This window comes from Physella acuta, unplaced genomic scaffold (genome assembly GCF_028476545.2).
Source record: "Physella acuta isolate Inbredline_101_S28 unplaced genomic scaffold, ASM2847654v3 ptg000566l, whole genome shotgun sequence".
NCBI lineage: Eukaryota > Metazoa > Mollusca > Gastropoda > Physidae > Physella > Physella acuta.
The window spans coordinates 547,212-567,285 of NW_026732085.1; the positions used below are offsets into that span (position 1 = coordinate 547,212).

At 37.7% G+C, this 20,074-nt stretch overlaps 2 protein-coding genes across 3 annotated transcripts; one reads left to right on the forward strand and one right to left on the reverse strand.

Moving 5' to 3' along the window:
- Positions 1–1,857: 1,857 nt before the first annotated feature.
- On the forward strand, positions 1,858–12,048 carry LOC131946623 (beta-1,3-glucan-binding protein-like). 2 transcript variants are annotated; one of them, XM_059307546.1, is made up of 13 exons: positions 1,858–1,939; positions 3,434–3,539; positions 3,739–3,819; positions 3,907–4,035; positions 4,456–4,580; positions 5,220–5,294; positions 5,817–5,883; positions 7,557–7,724; positions 8,582–8,659; positions 9,384–9,480; positions 10,565–10,630; positions 11,145–11,268; positions 11,753–12,048. In XM_059307546.1, the coding sequence occupies exons 2-13, from the start codon at positions 3,437–3,439 to the stop codon at positions 11,954–11,956; spliced, it is 1,317 nt and encodes a 438-aa protein (XP_059163529.1). In that variant the 5' UTR covers positions 1,858–1,939; positions 3,434–3,436; the 3' UTR covers positions 11,957–12,048. The 2 variants fall into 2 exon arrangements, with proteins under 2 accessions (XP_059163529.1, XP_059163531.1); XM_059307548.1 differs by having other exon boundaries at positions 1,925–1,959.
- Positions 12,049–13,215: 1,167 nt separating this feature from the next.
- On the reverse strand, positions 13,216–18,563 carry LOC131946642 (zinc finger protein 64-like). Its single transcript, XM_059307584.1, has 2 exons — positions 18,495–18,563; positions 13,216–15,863 (listed from the first exon to the last, which is right to left on the reverse strand). The coding sequence occupies exon 2, from the start codon at positions 15,781–15,783 to the stop codon at positions 13,354–13,356; it is 2,430 nt and encodes an 809-aa protein (XP_059163567.1). The 5' UTR covers positions 15,784–15,863; positions 18,495–18,563; the 3' UTR covers positions 13,216–13,353.
- Between the last annotated feature and the right edge of the window lie 1,511 nt (positions 18,564–20,074).

Below are 20,074 nucleotides of genomic sequence, written 5' to 3' on the forward strand. Positions count from 1 at the left end.
CTCATGATGGCTTAACTGAAGCGGGCTGAAATCGGTATCAACGACCTATATGGCGCATAACAAGTTGACGCTTAACACTTAATTGTGTTGGAGGGAATCCCAATGCCAAGTTGTTCAAGACGATCAAATGGACGAGCATCTTCATCACTGATGCAACCTAAAGAGGGGGTGACCAAACCATAGGGTAACGCTCAGACCCAATTAAAAAAAAAAACTATCCGACATCTGCCGAGGTCAAGAAACATGTGAACTTTACTTCATCTGCCCTACGGATCGCTAGGTCTTAAAAAGGGGGACTTAACTTTCCTTAACTAACCATAAGTTAAAATGTAGACCTTAGTTAAAATAATATACGCTGACATCGCCACCAATTGATAACGTGCTTATCGATTATAAATAATTGCAGGTATCGATTAGTTTGACAATGCGATATGGTTACTCAACCATGCCAATTGGGGAAAATTAAAACATATTTCTCAATCTCATGATGAAAAGCATATTTTAATTTTAAAATGTCGGTAAAGTTCACGAAAACCGTTATCTTATGTAACGATTCCTACAGTCAGTCAGTTAAAAAACCCAGAAAGACGGTTAAAACTTTGTCCGAAATGAAGTTTAAAGCGTTCCTCTCGAGGCACGCTTCTTGTTTATCAAATTAGTTTTTAGTATATGTTTGGAAAGGTAAAAATTAAAAGGAAAAAAAAACAGTAGATGTAATGTCATTCTTTGTAGAAAAAAATTATAGTCGGATCATGACTGTACTTGGAAGAAAATCGAGTCGAGTTTTCATAGGCTTCTAAACGAAAGGTATCGGTAGTTTGAAACGCCATTTAGGCTACTCTAAATGCCGAAATATCCAAACACAGTTTTCATTCTGCGACATCTGTAAACTAAAATAACAAAAAGTTAATAAATCCACTTGAAAAAACAAAAACAAAAACAACACAGAATAACATTGATTTAAGAAAATATTTAATTTCTCCATTAAGTCCAATTTTATTCATACGGTTGTAAGCCTGATTTTATTTTAAATTAAGGAATTCCATTTTAAATGTACTTATTTATTTATTTATACTACTTTTCTGAACTGATGTTTATTATAAAAGTTTTCAATTGTCTTTTAGACTTTTTTTCTCTCTGGGTAACAACAATGTATTGGTGATCCTGATAGTATTTTTCTTTATTTCCAAAGTGAAACGTCGCTGGTCAAGCCAGATCTACAGTTATGTTTGCATTGTTTTATGCATGGGGGGGGGGGTGTTGTTTCTTTTAGACTTTTTCTCCTGGGGTGGGGAGGGGCACTTGAACATTTCGGGGAGGAAGGGTGGACTTAATTTTCCGGGGGGAAGGGTTGCGGACACTGGTAAAAGTATATATTTTCAATATATATTATATTTTGTTCGGGTGGTAGAGGGAGGGGGGGGGGGGGCGTTCGAATTAAAATTACCCGAAACTCTGTGGAGAAGGGGGGGGGGGGGTAATTTTAATTCTTAGCATACCAGTACTTCTACGCACTCAAGATTTTAAAAATCTTTTCTAGATAATGTATCATATGCGGTGTTTTTTTTTCGAACAGATTATCTCTACATTAAAAACATGTTTTATTAAAACATAATATGGCACCACTTGTAAGCCTGTCATATGTGTATGTCAAACAAGAAACCCCAGTCTAAAGACGCTATTTAAATAACACTTCCTGTATAAACAAAGTTAAATTATCTTTTTTTAATGATTACTTTAGTAAAGTGATTTAGTGAACACCCTCTTAATTAGTGTAGGGTTAGGTAAGTATAGCTAATTAACATCTAATTAAAATCCACGCTGGGAGATTAGAGCAGTAAAACTTTGGTCTATAAACTATCATTAACATCAGCACAAAGTGATCGGTATAAAAGGTGGGTTACTACAAGATAAGTACATTGTGGAGACAGCAATTCACGTGAGTTCCTTTCACTCAAGGTTTTGTTTTTAAACTAAATTATATGCATTTATTTTTATAGGTTGTTTTCTATGGTAATGTTTTTGTTTAAGTTCTGTTTTTAAACTAAATTATATACATTTATTTTCATAGATGTTTTTTTTGGTAATGTTTTTGATTTTTTTTTTTAAGTAATCTATATGCCTTTATTTTAAAAAAAATCTTTTTATGATAATACTTCTGTTTTTGATTTAAAAGTTTTTATGGTAATATTTATTGGGTTTGATTTTACTGGTTTTAAACGATTTTTTAAAATTCAAACACAATTAGTTATTTTTAGTTTAGGTCTGTTGATTGTAGCAAGTCGCATCGGTTAGCGTTAGGCTCATGTCACTGTGTTACAGTTCCAGTATAAGATTTGTTTAGGGTTGTATCAGGCTACGTTAGTGTAGGTACAGGCTGAGTAAGGATAATATTGAGATACAATAGTAAAAAGGCTTATAATGACCGATGCCAATAATCCACATTGAATGACAAGGAAATAAGGTACAAGTAGGTGTATTCACCTTGCAGCTGAGCGCACAATACCGTTTTACATACATTGAAGCTAATAGAGTTGTTCTTAGTACTAACCTCAGAATAATGCTTGAATAGTGTTTTTGCTACTAATTTGTAAGAAATAAAATAATCTAGGTTTGTAGTTTGAGTGCATAAAAAATAATATAGGCTACGATTTTTTTTTTCAGTTAGGCTATTTAAATACAAAAAAAAAAGGATTTAGTCCAACACGTTAGGATTACATAGTACACAAATTTACATATAGGCTTACATTTAATAACCAGGTTGTCGGAGTATTAAAATTGTGATCTCGTTAACATTTTACTGTGGATAACTTTGAACAATATATAATTTTTGGGGATATAAAATTTGAATATTTGGGTTTAAAATTCAAAGCTTTTTTTTTTCAGATAATGTTCAAGTTTGTCCTATATTTTTTTCCACGAGAAAACGTTCCAATTTGTACTGTAATTTTTCCCCACATAAAATGTTCAAGTTTCTCCCATCATTTTTCCCTCAGAAAAATGTTCAAATTTATTCTATATTTTTTTCCGACATAAAATGTTTAAGTTTGTACTGTAATTTTTCCCCACAGAAAATGTTCAAGTTTGTCCTACAATTTTTCCCCACATAAAATGTTCAAATTTGTCCTATGTTTCCCCACAGAAAATGTTCAAATTTGTCCTATGTTTCCCCACAGAAAATGTTCAAATTTGTCCTATTTTCCCCCACAGAAAATGTTCAAGTTTTGTCCCATAATTTTTCCCCACAGAAAATGTTCAAATTTGTCCTACAATTTTCCCCCACAGAAAATGTTCAAATTTGTCCTATAATTTTTCCCCACAGAAAATGTTCAAATTTGTCCTATAATTTTTCCCCACAGAAAATGTTCAAATTTGTCCCATAATTTTTCCCAACAGAAAATGTTCAAATTTGTCCCATAATTTTTCCCAACAGAAAATGTTCAAATTTGTCCTGCTCGCGCTGGCGGTGGTTCCGGCCATCATGGCCATTCAAGTGGCCATCAGGTACCAGGAGCCGTTGTTGTCGCTTACCTTGCATGGTAAGTTTTGGTGGTAATGTAGTCGGGGTAGTGTTATGGTATAAATATAAATAGTAAATTTTGGTGGTAATGTAGTCAGGATAGGGTTGTGATATATATATATATATATATATATATATATATATATATATATATATATATATATATATATATATATATATATATATATATATATATATTAAGAATTTGTTCTCCCCAGATAACAGCCGCGACATCGCCAGTGTTGCCTTCCATTACATCACCAACAACGTCAACCACCAAGCCAGAGGAGTCCGCCTGAGTAAGTCTTCTATTTATGACGTCACCACCACGTCAGTAACAGTTTCAGGTCTTGCGTCATACTGACGCCGTTTCTGTCTTTCCCCAGGTGACGGCTGGCAGTACCAGACCCGTGACGCCAGACTCGACGGCGCTGACGGCATCACATCATACGCCGTGGCCTACAACGCCGAGGGTCGCGTGCTCTACACCAGTGAACGTTCCCATCTCGCTCTCAGTGAGTTTTGTTTCGTTAGAAAAAAAATTACTACTTTTACAAACTTTTAAATAATTTATTTTTGGCAACAATGTCCGTCTGTTTATCAGTCCATGGTCACATATTAAAATTTAAATTTGGACTTAATTTTTACACAGATATTTCTTTCTAACTTTCAAGACGAATTCATTTCCGATGACAACGCAATAATGTATCATTTTCAATCTAATTAAATTTTGAAAGCGTCTGCTCTCTAGTATATTATCCTCTTCTCCTTTTGTCGGAGTTTTTTCTTAGGTGAAAATGAAATGTCCGAAATTATTTTGAGTCCTACGTATTCCATATTTTTACGAACAAAGACGGACAAGAGAAACGCCTCTGTGTTCAGTTTAGTTAAATTATTGTTTCTTTGTCAAACGATTTTTTTGTTTTGTTGAGCAGATGGAAACAGGGGCGTGGCTGTCTTGCCCGGTAGAAAGATGAGGGGTGCCGTCATCTTCAGGGACGACTTCAACAGTTTGAACACCGGAAACTGGAAGTATGAGGTGTCCATGTTTGGCGGCATGGTGAGTAGATGGTGTTGAGGTGGTGGTTATATTGCGTGGTGGTGAGGTGGTGGTTATACTGCGTGGTGGTGGTGAGGTGGTTATACTGCGTGTTCGTGGTGAGGTGGTTATACTGCGTAGTGGTGGTGAGCGTATGGTAGTTAGGTGTTGAGTATACAATGGTGTGGAGATGAGTATATTGTAATGAGGTGATGAGTTTTTTTATAGCGAGGTGGTGATATTATGGTGGTGAAGTGGTTAGTAGCTTGGGGTGATGTAATGAGAATATGGTGGTGAGGTGGTGGGTAAACTAGTGATGTGGTGAGATTGTAAGATAATGGTGATGTCATAAGTGATGAGCCTTCGATAAGGGCAATACATTTTGGCATGGTTATTGAATATGGTTGGAGGAATTAGGAGATGAGAGATGAGGAATGAAGTGATATTATGGCGAGGTCATAAAGTGGTGAGTTTTTTTGTGTGAGGTCACTATGTTTTGGTGACGTCATTAAATTTCCACAAAATTGCAGTTAAGCCTGGAGGTGGCGGTATTTCCGCGAGCTTATAAGATTTAACTTAAACAGAGACACACACATTTGCCTACATTTTATACATCATTACGTCAGCCAAATAAACTAAGAATGTCATCCTTGCTTTCAGAACTGGGAGTTCCAAGTGTACACACCAGAGGCCAAGAACGTCTTCGTCAGAAACGGAAACTTGTTTTTAATGCCAGTAAGTTAGCCGTCAAATTTTTGGTGCCCTTAAGTTAACCATGTGTTTTTGATGCCTGTAAGTTAACCGACAATTTTTTGGCTATTTTTTTTTTTTTTTTTTTTTTTTTTTTTGCCTTTTTGTTGATTTTCTTTTGACTGATATTTTTCGTGGTTTTATTAATAATTTTTTTGCTCTTTGTTTTGGTAGTTATTTTTTAAATTTTGTTTTTAACTTTAAAAAAAAGCATTGTTTTAATATATATAATGAAAAAAAATTATTTTGTAGTTTTATTTGTATTTTAGTCGATATTTTAGCAACTTTTTATAGGTCATTTCGGCTCGATTTATTTGGACGTGATTTCCAAGCGGCAAAATTCCGTGTCTAATTCAGAACCCCAATCTCTTATCGACCGTTTTAATTATTCCAAATAACACTAAGTCTGCTGCTGCCACTAATCCTCACCTTAAGCAGTTTACTCCAGATAATCTTAAACTACGATAATCTATAACTCGTATAACTGAGAAGTTTTTTTAATTCCAGACTCTGACCGTTGATGATCCCAGATGGGATGAAAACTTCTTGCACACTGGAAAAATGGATGTTGCCCGTATGTCTAGTTTATTATTATTATTATTATTATCATCATCATCAGTTGTCAGAGGCGTAGGTAGGGTGGTAGAGTATGGGGGACTGTCCGCCCCAGGCGGCTTTTCTTCAATAAATCAAATTTCTACCCCTGGGTTAAACCGTATAATTACTGCCCTTTCTTTGTTTTTGTTTATTAAACATGAATCACTGACAAGCGGGGATCTTAGAACGTAATTTATACCCATAAACCTGCATCCTTTAACTTAAAGCGTATGGCTGTTGAAGAATAGCGTGTTGGTTTAGCAATAAATTAATTCTAGACATTTAAAGTTCTAACGAACATTGACAGAAAAAATTAATGAATGTTAAAGAATGTTGCCTTATTAGTATTTTCCTATTAGAATGCAAAACCATGCAAAAATTTCAATTAAATTCTATGCAAGTTATCCTAATTTATAAAAGGCCATGTGCGCTCTTCTCTCTCTCTCTCTCTTTCTCTGTCCGCAAAAAATTTTCGCCGGACATCACGTCAGAATCGGCAGCGGTATATGGAGAACTTTTTACGGACTTTTGTTGAAAATAATATGTTAGATGTTTTAAATGTATAACCACAATTTTACTTAAAGAAGAAAAATAAAAATTAAAGGCGTATTCGAATGTAGAGAAACAGTATTATTTATGCAACCGGAAAAGCATTAATATATGTGAAAAAGAACGCATAAAACTGTGACGTCACTATTGCTTATACATTAACTAATGACGTCATCTGCCGTGTTAAGAATGAAAAGAAATGAACTATTTCATTCAAATTTGATTTAGATCTACGTACACTATGAAATGTATACAATACAATTTTTCCGGCCTAAACTCATAAAATTTATTTTATGTATTTGGATTCTAGATCTAGAGATTCTAGATCTAGACTAAATCTAAATCTAAATCTACGCAATAACTAGATCTAGACGTAGACGCTAAGATCTAGATTTAGACTCTAACTTCTCTAAAATCAATTCCAAAAATAAATTTCTATATTAGGACTAAACTATTTCAAGACTTATTTATTTTATACAAAATCTTTGTTTGGAACTGGCTAATTTGGGATAAAAAATTAATTTGAAAGAATAGGCATATTCGCGTAAGTTAAGATTTTAAAATACGTGTTTCATTCTCCGTATTTTATAAGGTGCCTAAATAGCGGAGATGTTAGTGTACATTAAACCACGCAGGTGGTGCGGGTTCGAGACACAGCAAGTCAACTTGGTTAATGTATTCTTTTGTATTAGGCTCGGGCTAAACTTAAAAAAAAAATTCTTTTAGGAATCTAGATCTAGATCTAGATTGTCGGGTGTCCGATAGGGCACTTCCCGGCGCCGCAGGCGCTTCAAATTTGGCATGATCTTGCCTTGGTGCGACAGAACACGGGGGCCGGTTGGCCGAAAAGTCTACGATGTGGGGGTCAAAACTGACCTCGACTGACCGGTACCTTATATGAGCTATAAATCGAAAAAAAATGTCCACGGAGGAACCTCTTCATAACTCTTGAGGTCGTAGACCGACCTTCGGGCGAATTAATTAAGCATTCAAATTCTCAATGTTTTCGAAAGCCTAAGCGAAGCTGGGCAGCATGCCTAGTTTACTTATAAAATGCAATGATGTCAATTTAAAAAAATTGTTTCGGTTTCTTTCCTTTAGAAATTTGGGGCTACTGTACCAACAGTGGCAACTACGGCTGCGTCAGAGAAGGCCAATATGGCATGCTGCCACCCATCATGTCTGGCAAGATCACGAGTATCCCCACTCTCAGATACGGCATTGTTGAGGTCAGAGCTAAAATCCCCAAGGGAGACTGGATTTGGCCAGGTAAATTTTTTACGAACTTAGCCAAAGTTGCTGTACTGTTAGAATTGTACTGTCAGATGATTTGAAGAACATATCCAACATTATTTCTCCTAAAACAAAGTTTATAGCTGAAATTAGATCAGTTCATTGAATAACCCATGGAGCCGAAGTTTAGAGCTTAGACATATAGGCCCACATAGGAGCCGGCAGTTATGACTTAAAATTCATATGTTCATGAAATGCCCCAAAGAAGCAGACAGTAGCAGTAGACAGCTCAGACATATATATGTTCATGAAACGGTGTAGGTCTAAGATAATATCCACACCTGGTAAATGATCCTGCCCCCCCCTTGTCTTAAGTCTTAAGAATAACTATCAAACATGATACCAGCAAAGTGAGAAATACTGCATTGTATGAATTGCCGAGAGAGTGCAAAACAAATCGAATATGAAGCTTTTCCTGGGCTTCCTATAAAATACTATGCAGTAAAACTGGAAAAGTCCAGAATATTTACTAACATAACCCTAGCCATTACCTTAACTCGGTTCCGTATCCCTAACTGTATTAGGTTTTGGGTCAATTAGTAATCGACTGAGGGGGGGGGGGGTGTCCAACGGGTTTTTTGGGCGAAATATAATGTCGATTTCGGGGATCATGGCGAGCGTTAGTTTAGTCCGCCGCCCCGAAACTTTCAAGTGCCTCCCCTCCCAAAGAAAAAAAGTCTAAAAGAAACACTGCGGGGCGTGATTCGCGGATGGCTGTTAATGATCGTGGGGGGGGGGTAAATAAGAGTGGCTAATGTCCTTCTCCCAGATGACCCCCACCCTCCCCTCCCCCTGCCACATCTGAAGACGCGGTGATCTGTTCTCTGTTTCAGCTATCTGGATGATGCCAAGAGACAGCGCTTATGGCGGCTGGCCCAGGTCTGGCGAGATCGATATCATGGAGTCCAGAGGTTCGATTGTTTACTATTTATTGTATATTTAGAATGGTCGGTACTTGACACCCTAAACTGTTAGCAACTGTTGGCTTCCCGGGTTCATTTAGCCAGTAGATGCGAAGACTACCTGGCACAGAGCCGAGCACGCAATAGGGCTGGTAAGTAGGTCACCAACCAGTTCTATGGCTCATGCAGGTTTTATTGAGCCGTAGAACTGTTTGGTGACCTACTTACTAGCCCTATTCGCTGAACTAAATAGTTTGGTTTCATTATTAACTTTGAAAGGGTAGGCCTATATAATCCTTGTATCAGAGATCCTGATATTGTGTTACAGATGGGGTGGCATAGCCAAGAGAAAATTACTTGTGTTTAGCTCTTATAGGCACATGTCTACAGCCTAACTGTGGTCGAGCAGGAAACGCCCTCAGCTGCAGTTGTTATACTTGTGTTCGAGTCGATGGCGTAACTGCAATGTAACTAAGGTTGACAAAGTCCACGGGCCACCGAGGTCCCAGGTCCCCCGAGCTTTTTTAAGTAATAAATTCAGCCCTTGAAGCAATGACGCTCTTTGAAAATTCAGAATTAAGGCTTAGTTCTGACCACACTATTATTCTATGTGTCAAGTGTAGCTAACTAAAAAACTCAATTTCACCTTTTTCTTGGAGAGTGAACGTCCTTGATTGACCCCTAGCCTGTACTGCAGTCTATTGTAAATCTATGTATTGTTTGAATTATGTAGGTAACAACGGCGACATTGGTGTCGGTACAGTCAGCAGCACCTTACATTGGGGACCCGCCTGGGACAACAACAAATGGGACCTGACCCACGGGGAGAGGTACATTTTCAAGTTGTCTTACGTTGACAAGTTGCCCTCATCGGGTCATCCATAAATGACGTCACGTTTTTTGGGACGATTTTTACTCCCCCCCCCCCCCCCCGTCACACATCGTCACAAAAAGCCAGACCCCCCCCCTTAAATGACGTCATACCTCAGCCTACAACCCCCCTCAAAATTGCAGTTGAATTTTTCTTAAAACATCGATATTTTCCCAACTTTCTCAACAGTATTTTAATCAATTCCTATTACAATTTATTAAAACAGTTTTCTAAAACGCGAAATAACGGTCAAAATTCGTTTTGTAACATTGCTCTTTTATAATGCTAAAGTTTGTCGTCCCACCATCTGATCCCCTCTCTCATCACACACCGTCACAAAATTACGGACCCCTCTCCCCCCCCCCCCCCTTACGAGTGTGACGTCATTTATGGACGACCCCCATGTTTATTTCTGGGATCAATAACCCAAACAGTAGCCATTTATTTCTAAGCATTGGCATTTTGCGCTGGTGTTGTTTTTAAGCATACTAAAAACATTGAGCCTTTTTATACTATGTCGTATTTACAAAACCATGAAAACACTTTTTGTCCAAGTTAGAAAAAAAAGTGTTTGTGTGTGTGTGTGACTTTGCCTGACGTTATTTTAGAAAATAAGGAAGAAGTTAGATGGGGAAGGAGATAGACAGGGTGAACTTCAGTGACAAAAGTGTTAAATTGGCTCAAATTTCGTGACGTCAATTGGATCTATGGGCGATGCATTAAAGTGGGGTTAATTATTTGTCAGCCGCCGTACGAGTATTATATAACGTAGTGGCTATAACCAGAGCTTCTACCAAGCATCTCTTCGTTTACCTTCTCCCCCCCCCCCCCCGAACGAAACAAACTATATAGAAAATATATACTTTTACCGGTGCCCCCCCCCCCCCCTTCGAACGAAGTAGAACTATGTTGAAAATATATACTTTTACCAGTGTTCTCCCCTCCATTTCCCCCTTCACGGATAAAAATGTCTGAAAGAAACACCGATTATAAATTGCTACTCTTTTATTCGATGTAACAACAACCTTTCCTCCATCGAACAGACACACCGGATCATGGCACGACAACTTCCACACCTGGAAGCTTGAGTGGACACCTGACCACCTCATGTGAGTATCATCAGCCCCACCACCACATTCAATCACAACACTAGTAGTTAGTAGCTCAGGTGTAAGTTAAAGGTTAGGCCTAGTGGCTGCCCTTCCTCAATGGTTGTAACTAAGTAAGTTATATGCATTGTCAGCCTTTAAAATATACATGTTTAGAAAAAAAAATTGTTATATTATATGAAAATATTTTCCCCCACGGAACATGTATACTTGTTGCGAAGGTTTTTTTTCTGGACTTGTATAGTATACATGTTACAAACGCGGTGTAACCAGTGGCGTAGCCAGGAATTGGTCATGGGAGGGATTCAAATATTTTTCCATATGTATAAAATCATATATATATATATATATATATATATATATATATATATATATATATATATATGAGTCCATGGGAGGGGTGTAACTGTCTGTAAGGAAGAGATTTTTACTAAGCAGTGAGTAGCTTCGTCTAGATCTGAATATACTGAGATTGTTTTGTTAACAATTGTTCCGTGTTTTTTACTATGTCTAGCACCTTTGTGGACAACCAGAAAATCATGGAGGTGACCCCAGGGGCCAACTTCTGGCAGAAGGGAGGCTTCAGTGGCCCCAACATCTGGGCCAGCGGGGAGAAGATGGCTCCATTCGACAAGGACGTAAGTGTTGGGACACTCCCCAAATTGGCAGCTGGTTATAGGGAACTGTTGGCTTAACCGTACCAGACCGTCATGATGTAGTTGGGGTTTTTTTTTTGTTTATTTGTTTACTGTAAAGAGGTAATCGCTGAAGAAATTTTCTTTTTTACAACTGACTCAAATAGTTGAGGTAAATATCAACAGCTGTTTATTATGCAAAACAGTCATCGCCAACACGATAATTTTATTCAGTAGCGTGTCAAACGGTGCGGTAACTAAGCTTTGTAACAGCTTTGCATCTTCGGTTTGGTGTCACCCCTCTCCCCTTAGTATTTATTATTTTATCTGAATATAACTTTATGACAGTAAACCTTTCGAATTTTTTTATTTGGTGTCACCCATATAGTATTTTATTATTTTGGCAGTAATTTTTCAATTTGGTGTCACCCTCTAAATGGTGCCATGATTCCGATTTCAATCCTCTCTAACATTTATCAATCCCCAGTTCTACATGATCTTCAACGTCGCTGTCGGTGGCACCAACGGCTTCTTCCCTGATAACGCCAACTGGGGCGTCAGGAAACCATGGGCCAACAACTCGCCACAGGCCGCACAAGACTTCTGGAACGGTCGCCACGACTGGCAGCCAACTTGGCAGGGAGATCAGGCTGCCATGCAGATCGACTGGGTCGAGTTCAGGAACTTGTAAAACACCTGGCCAGTTTGATATGCCAGTTGGGAGTTTGAAATGTTTATGTACAGAGCATTTTTCTAGGAATAAATATTTTGTTTGATAGTGTTTGCAATGTGTATGGAATTTTGGGTGATTGGGTTAAATAAAAGGCAAAATTTAAACTGTCGAAATCAAATTTATGACTGAATCCACTGACTCTTCAGTAGTGGTAAATCAAAATGTAAGTCTCAAGACAAAAAACATAACTAAAATAAAGCTCAAAAATAAAGATTTAACTACATCAGTTGGTGTAAAGATCAACATTATAAATAAAGTTAATGAAATTGACATAAATCCACTAAAAATTGAACACAAATCCATAACAAACACGGCCCAACATCTTTCAGCATTCACGAGGCTCTTGCAGTACAATACAACTACAAAGTTTGCATTACAAACAGCACATTAAAAAGTCAGTATACCTATCTTTACATTTGAAGCAATGAATAAAAAAATAGCGCTCTGTTAAATTTATTTACTGATACAGCAATTTTAATAGTTACAGTAGCATGTTTCATAAATCTGGTCAGTTCACATAAAATAAAACAAAATATTTCTTCAAGGAATTTTTTTCAAAACCTGAGGGACAAGGTAGGTGTAATTAGTCCAAAGAAATGTATTTAGACAAACATTTGTGTTGGTAAAAAAATGTTTCAATTGTTTTTGTTACACTGCTATTACATTGACCAGCAACAATGTATCAAAACTTTTATACAAAGTAATCAACATTTATAACATGTAGCTATATAATTATACTTCATAAAAGGAAGAGAAATTATAATTAGACATTTTTCAATTTGATATCCATAATTACGTCATGAAGAAAAAATCAGAAAATTACTGTTGAATTGCTACTGTGTGGCAGGGACTATTTCTTTTACATTAACTCAGAACTCAATATAACAAATAGTTGATTATCAATAAATATACAAGTGTCAAATTTGGAAGTCTCCCCAGGTATAAGTAAGTAAAGTAAAGATTCCTCTTTAGACCTAACAATCCATTGGTCAGATGAAGTGGAGTTCATGTTTCTTGACCTCGGCATATAAAGGGATAATGTGCCCAGCCGCCTGTACTTTTCCTAACGTGAGTTAGGTACCCATCAGAGTTGGGATGACTCAGGGATGTTCCACTTTAACTATCAGGTTAGCAGTCTAGCGCTCCACCGCTAGGCCACGCCATCCCAGGCGTAAGTGCTGATAGGTTAATTTTTCTACATAATCAACGCCCAATATTCAAATCTTAAGACAGAGGGGTTAGTTTTTTGAATCATGTAAACAGAGTTCAATGTTTTAACTAGTTTAGTACAACACAAATAACCTGGTTAATCCTGAGAAGTATCCTTATAGTTTAGGTCCACATAATGTGCTGTGTTAGACAGGCGGCTCACCAGACTGCTTCACTTGCTGCTGCTTCTCCGCCTGCTCTTTATGTTTTGTCTGGACATGACGACCCAGTTTGTTCTTCTCTCTCGCTGTGTATCCACAAAATGGACATTTGTGAGGCTTGTACTCGGAATGTATCCACATATGTTTCTTTAAGTTGCCAGAAGTTTTGGCGCGATAAGGACACACATTGCAAGCATACGGCTTGATGCTGGAGTGTACGATACGTACATGACTGTCCAACATGCCCTTTAACTTGCATGTGTACGGGCACAACGAGCAAGAAAAGGGTTTCTCATCACTGTGGACCACCATGTGTTTTTTTAAATTCATGCTCTCCCTACACTGGAAAGAACAGACTGTACATTTGAAAGGCCGGTCATCAGTGTGCCTGTTTCTATGCCGGTCAAGGTGGGCCCTAAAGGGAGTCGTGAAATCACAATACTCACACAAATACCTGTGGCTGCCTGTGTGAGACTGAATGTGAGTTTTTAACTCCGCCCTTCTTTGACATGAGAAATCACAGTAGGTGCAAAAGTAACCGTCGCTGGTGCGGTGCTCCGACATGGAATGCAGTTTCAGGTCGCACATTTGTACAAAAGACAAGTCACAAAACTTGCAGCTGTAGAACGACCTCTTTATATGCACCCGTTCCACATGGCGCTTAAACTCGTAGCTTTCATTGGTGCTGAAGGAACACTGAGTACACTTAAACTTCCTTTCAGGGTTATGATTCCTAATATGTCGTTTTAGAACTATCTTTGACTTGCATGCATGACCGCACTGCGGGCACTTAAACCTTTTGCCTTCTATATGAGTCTCTTTATGATACTTTAACCCAGAAGAGGATTTACTCTGGAAGCCACACTCATCACAGACGTACGGACGGTACTCCGGGTGTTGTTTTATCAGGTGTGAGGTCAGCTTGAGAGTGACCACCTGGCACACGGGGCATATGGCCACTTTACTGGAGGCTTTCATGTGCTGTATTGTGCTGTTGTGAGCCTGTAGCTCGTCCATGTTCAGGCACACAAACCTGCAGCTACTGCAGTGAAAGACAGGGAGGTCGTGGGCGTTGACAACATGAGCCGTCACCTTCTTGATGGTTGTGAATGACAGAGAACACACCGGACAGGGCAGCATCTTCTTTTTTTTCTTCCTCCATTTGACAGGTGGGGGTTTGATCTCTGCGTGGCACAGCGCGTGCACCTGTAAACTCGTTTCAACTTGAAAAGCCGAATTGCACACAGAGCACTTGAAGGGCGCTTTTTCTTTGTGGACATTCTTTAAGTGCCTGCCAAGTTCAAGGTCGCCGTGGCAAGTGAACTCGCACTGGGTGCATTTTTTCTCCTCGGTGACATCCGCAGCCTCTTGTGGGGTCTCAGGCTGCTCTGCCGTCTCGTGTGGGACAGAAGGCTGTTCCGCAACCTCTTGTGGGACAGAAGGCTGTTCTGCTCCTGCTTCATCCAACCAAGGTGGTTCAGTCTTACAAAGTGCCTGATTGTCAAGAACTACAACTAGGTTTTGTTCAGGCTTGTCTGATGTCTTGCCCTGAGCAACAGTTGTCACACTTGCGCCAATTGTCGGCGGTCGCTCTTTACGTTTAAGTTCACTTGATGTATCTTGTTCAATCTTGGCACGCTCCAACTCAGCCAAATTGTGGACCAAGAACCTGGTCTTCATCTCATTAGTTGAGTTATCCATGACACTGACCCTTTCAAGATCCGTCGCATCCAGCACTAAAGGTTTCCCCGGGGGCTCCTCTGTATAGAATCTGGGTCTTGAAGACTGGAAGATCTCAACATCCTCCAGCTTGACCGGCTCAATGTCCACAGACAGCACAGACATGCCTAGAATTTTGTCAGCCTCCTCCTGGTTGACTGCGTAAACCAGGTTCTGGGACACAGCGTAGGCCAGGGCACGCTTTTGGGCAAGCTCACGATCAGTCTGGCATGATTCAGAAACCATCCCATCTTTGTCGCGAGGTTCATCCTCCACAGTAAAAGAATTATCCTTTGCCTTTTTGCCGCCCTTCTTTTTCTCCTTAACGGACTTTTTATTTTTAAGAGTAGACCCCCGAGCGGGTCTGCCTCTCCTGGCACACTGTCTTTTAGAAGGGGGAACTTCCTGTTTGACTTCACATTTTACACTAGGGGCAGAACGTTTTCTACTCGGTGTTGCAGTTTCCTCACCTTTAGATTCACGTTTGCCGCGCCGGGGAACACGTTTACCACGTACCTTTACGACTGATGCCGGATCTTGCGTGCCACTTTGGGCAAGTTTCATAAACGACTTGGCAACTTTGTGGGGTTTCTCTTGTCCATCGAGATCCAAAACAACTGTGACTTCATCTTTCACGGAGTCAATGCCCTGAGCTTTTTGTATTTCTATACGATATTTTAGCTGTGCTTGTGCCATTTTATGGCAGAAATTTCACTGTTACTGCTGTATTTCAACACACATCAACTTTTTATCAGTCATCTCAAGGTTCTCGAATTCTAACAGAATTAAAGAAAAATGAATTATTTAAATGGCAACAATAAAAAATGTCTATTTTTTAAAAAGAAAAAAAGCAAAAAAAATGACAATGCAATTTAATTTTTTTTTGTCTCTAACTTTTACTCTAATAGAAAAAAGCCAATCTGATGTTAAATCGTATAACTCATAAGGAATTTCAGAAAAATGTGCAATTAAGTATTGATTTTTAATTGCATTTGTCCTACAAAAACGAAAAGGTTTAAATTTAATTTTAAGTTAAAAACAAATTCTTTAAAATGCAATAAATCATAAAGTTTGCAAATTAGCATGTCTATAGTTCATAGCACAAAAAATAATTATTTCTTGACATAGGGACCTATATTTTTGTACGAAGCAAAATATTAGTTTCTATAATTATTTTATCATGCATATTTCACATTGAAAATGCTTTAAATTTTAAATTTAATTAATAACATTATATAATAAATAATGTTTTTAAAAATAATATAAACAAAAGAAGTCATTAAAAACATTCAAGCGCAAGTTAAATTTCATTGGTCAGATGTGTATAAATTTATTTTTCAAATGACCTGATGCTGTATAGCTCCAGCAAACTGAATCAGGGCAGTTAACCAAGGCTCACTATCCAAACCCAGAATTTTATGCATTCTGTTTGTTCTGATAGTTAAGACAATTTAGGAATAGACATTGTCCATGTGGTCTGATTAGTAAGGGCAGACTATTCAGACCTAGGTATCCCTGATTTACCCTTACAAATTTTAAGTCCAACCCAAGCTGCCCCCCCCCCCTCCAATGTAGTAATTGATGTCCCTTATTTGGCTACAGGACATTAACCCCCCTCCCCCAAGATTGAATCCTGATTCTAACTCCAACTCTATACCAATACATTACCTTAATCTTAAGGTAAAGACAAAAAAACCTAAGAATTCACCTCACCCTAAAATAAACCCAAAACCAACTCTAGACATAGAGTTAAGCCTATCCCTGATCTTAGCTAAACCTTAAGCCATGACGGGGGGGGGGAGGAGAGAATGTCCTACTGGGGGGGTGTAATTGACAGGGGGTAATTACTCCAGGGGCAATGATGGGGGAGATGTCAGGGGAGTGATTGACGGGGGGGGGGGGGGGGGGGTAATGCCCTGTTCCTGTCATATTTAACCACCCTAAGGATACATTATTTATGTACAAAAAATTTTTACTTTGTCATAATAAACAGTATATTACATATATTGTATTTGTGATGACAAATTTTAAGCAATGTAAGTGCATCTTGTCTCATTTTTTGCAATGGCTTTATTTGCTGTATTTGATTTTAAAAAAGGCCATGCCTAAATTCTGCTTCACCACATGACATGTCTCTCTAGTACTATATGTAGTATCTACAAATATGTGGTTGTAGCAGATAAAGCTAAGGTAGTCAAACTGCATGTAGAGGAATATTAATTTAAAAAATTGTTTTTAAATATGCCATAAAAATTCAATGAATTAGGCCTATTTCGTTTATTAGGCCTATTTAATTTTGTATTGCATGACTTCAGCTTAAATTTTAATATTTCATAGAAATATTTAGGCCCTAATTAATTCGGCCTAAATAAAAACAAAATAGGCCTACTAGCAAGAGAAAGTCGCAAAACAAAGAGAATGATTTAATTTAATAAGAGCAAAGTAGGCTTAATTAGCCTAAAATTTAGGCCTATTGCCTATATTATTTTATTAGCCTTAGGCCTATTTTTATTAATTTGTTCAATCAATATTAAATTATTAATTTGATATCATTTTTGGGTAAAACTCCATTTTAGCGTATTTTATTCCCCGCTTCACGTTCACCTCCAGTTGAGCGTATTTTATTATAAACACAACCGAAACACACAAAAACGTTAGGAAAACACTAGATCTACTTATTTTTATATGAATGTGATTTTTAATTAGAAAATGTAAAAAAAACGTAAAAAAGCATTAGAACTTTTCCAATTAAATATCGTGTGATAATCAGTGGTAGAAAAAAATCCTTACACGGTCGTACATAGCCGCGGGCGATTTTACGTACCCAAAACGATAGATTACCCAAAAATACAATATATAGGGCCTACAAATAAATAATATAAATTATAAATCGTGTTTTCCTAATGTTTAGGTGTGTTTCGGTTATTATAATAAAATATGCTCAACTGGAGGTAAACAAGAAGCGGGGAATAAAATACGCTAATGGAGTTTTACCTCATTTTTTATTGACATCAATCACATGAATTATCTGACATGATGATTGAGTCAATTGACAGATGGAGGTGTGATCAGCAGACTCAGAGGATCTGATGAGATCAAATTAAACAATTACAAATAACGATGTTAGACTATTTTTTTTATTAACATCGTAACATTTAGATTTTAGATCTAGATCTAACCTAGATCTACAATAAAAAAAAAAAAAAACATTAACTTGCAGGCCGGTGTCGGTGACTGGTGACACTCACTGACACTGTCATGTGTTTGTAGGATGATTAATGCGCAAAACTTATTATCTAGAACGAGATAGGTAGTCTATAGACTAGATCTAGATCTACACCTTATAGTATGCCGTGTATAAAATTTAAAGGATAATATAATAAACAAAAACATTATGTTGCCTCCACCTTATTTATTTTTAAATCGGCCGTCCTGACTAAAAAAAAATCGACGGAAGTGAAGTATTGAAAGCAAAAATGTAACCAGGATATGGAATCTATGATAAAACAGCGGACGAAAAGAAAATTATGTATTGCCAGTTTGAATATTAGCAGCTGGTTAGAATATTGTAAATTAGGCCAAGTATAACAAACATTTGGTGCAATTTATATTACACTGAGCATACATTTTAATTTAGCATTAATCGGCAATTATATTTTACAAATTTTTATAATATTAAATATTCATTTAATATCTTGGCTAACCATAGTAATTTAAATTATTAAAATAATCCATTTATTTAGCTTTTATTATTTTGTCTCAATCGTAAGCCAATTGGGGATGCTAAACTACTCTGCTCTACTCAACTAATTTATATTCTACCCTACCCTACCCTACCCTACCCACCCACCCTCATCCCATCCACCACGCGCTAAGAATGAAACCCGGATAACAAGAAAAACGCAAGTATTAGGCAGTGACGTATTATATATTAATTAAAAAGCCCCCCATATCTCAAATAGCTTTGGACTATATGCCTTATCAAATCTAAATCCGGCACTGGTTAACCAAATTGTCTATAATAATATTTTTTAAACAGACCCTTCTCCACATTTCTATTAAATCGGGCATTTCCGTTGTCAATAATATCAGCTGCTTCTAGCCACCCCCCCCCCCCCCCCCCAACTTTCCCTGGACACAACTCCTGGGGTCAAATAACAGTCTGTGAGCTATTTCCAGATCGATTGCGTAAGACGGGTGTTAAGGAAGTGCTAACTCCTACATTAGGCCCAGGGGACGAGGAGATGACGAGTGCAGAAAAGTTGTACACTGTACAGTAACGCTGGTTTACTGCACAAGTTTGTGGTAAAGTAAGGGTTACTGCACAATATATGTGGTAAAGTAAGGTTTACTGCACAATGTATGTGGTAAAGTAAGGGTTACTGCACAATGTATATGGTAAAGTAACGATGGTTTACTGCACAATGTATGTGGTAAAGTAAGGTTTACTGCACAATGTATGTGGTAAAGTAAGGTTTACTGCACAATGTATGTGGTAAAGTAAGGTTTACTGCACAATGTTTGTGGTAAAGTAAGTAACGCTGGTTTACTGCACAATGTATGTGGTAAAGTAAGGTTTACTGCACAATGTATGTGGTAAAGTAAGGTTTACTGCACAATGTATGTGGTAAAGTAAGGTTTACTGCACAATGTATGTGGTAAAGTAAGGTTTACTGCACAATGTATGTGGTAAAGTAAGGTTTACTGCACAATGTATGTGGTAAAGTAACGCTGGTTTACTGCACAATGTATGTGATAAAGTAACGCTGGTTTACTGCACAATGTATGTGGTAAAGTAAGGGTTACTGCACAATGTATGTGGTCAAGTAAGGTTGGTTTACTGCACAATGTATGTGGTAAAGTAACGCTGGTTTACTGCACAATGTATGTGATAAAGTAACGACGGTTTACTGCACAATGTATGTGGTAAAGTAAGGTTTACTGCACCATGTATGTGGTAAAGTAAGGTTTACTGCACAATGTATGT

What these genes read in the sequence shown, in the direction of transcription:
- LOC131946623 (XM_059307546.1), top strand. Translation starts at nt 3,437, where the DNA reads ATGTTCAAATTTGTCCTGCTCGCGCTGGCGGTGGTTCCGGCCATCATG. An exon ending in TGGAAAAATGGATGTTGCCC is followed by an intron (nt 5,884 to 7,556) that starts GTATGTCTAGTT and finishes TCTTTCCTTTAG; the next exon opens with AAATTTGGGGCTACTGTACC. An exon ending in TGGCTCCATTCGACAAGGAC is followed by an intron (nt 11,269 to 11,752) that starts GTAAGTGTTGGG and finishes ATCAATCCCCAG; the next exon opens with TTCTACATGATCTTCAACGT.
- LOC131946642 (XM_059307584.1), bottom strand. Translation starts at nt 15,783, where the DNA reads ATGGCACAAGCACAGCTAAAATATCGTATAGAAATACAAAAAGCTCAG.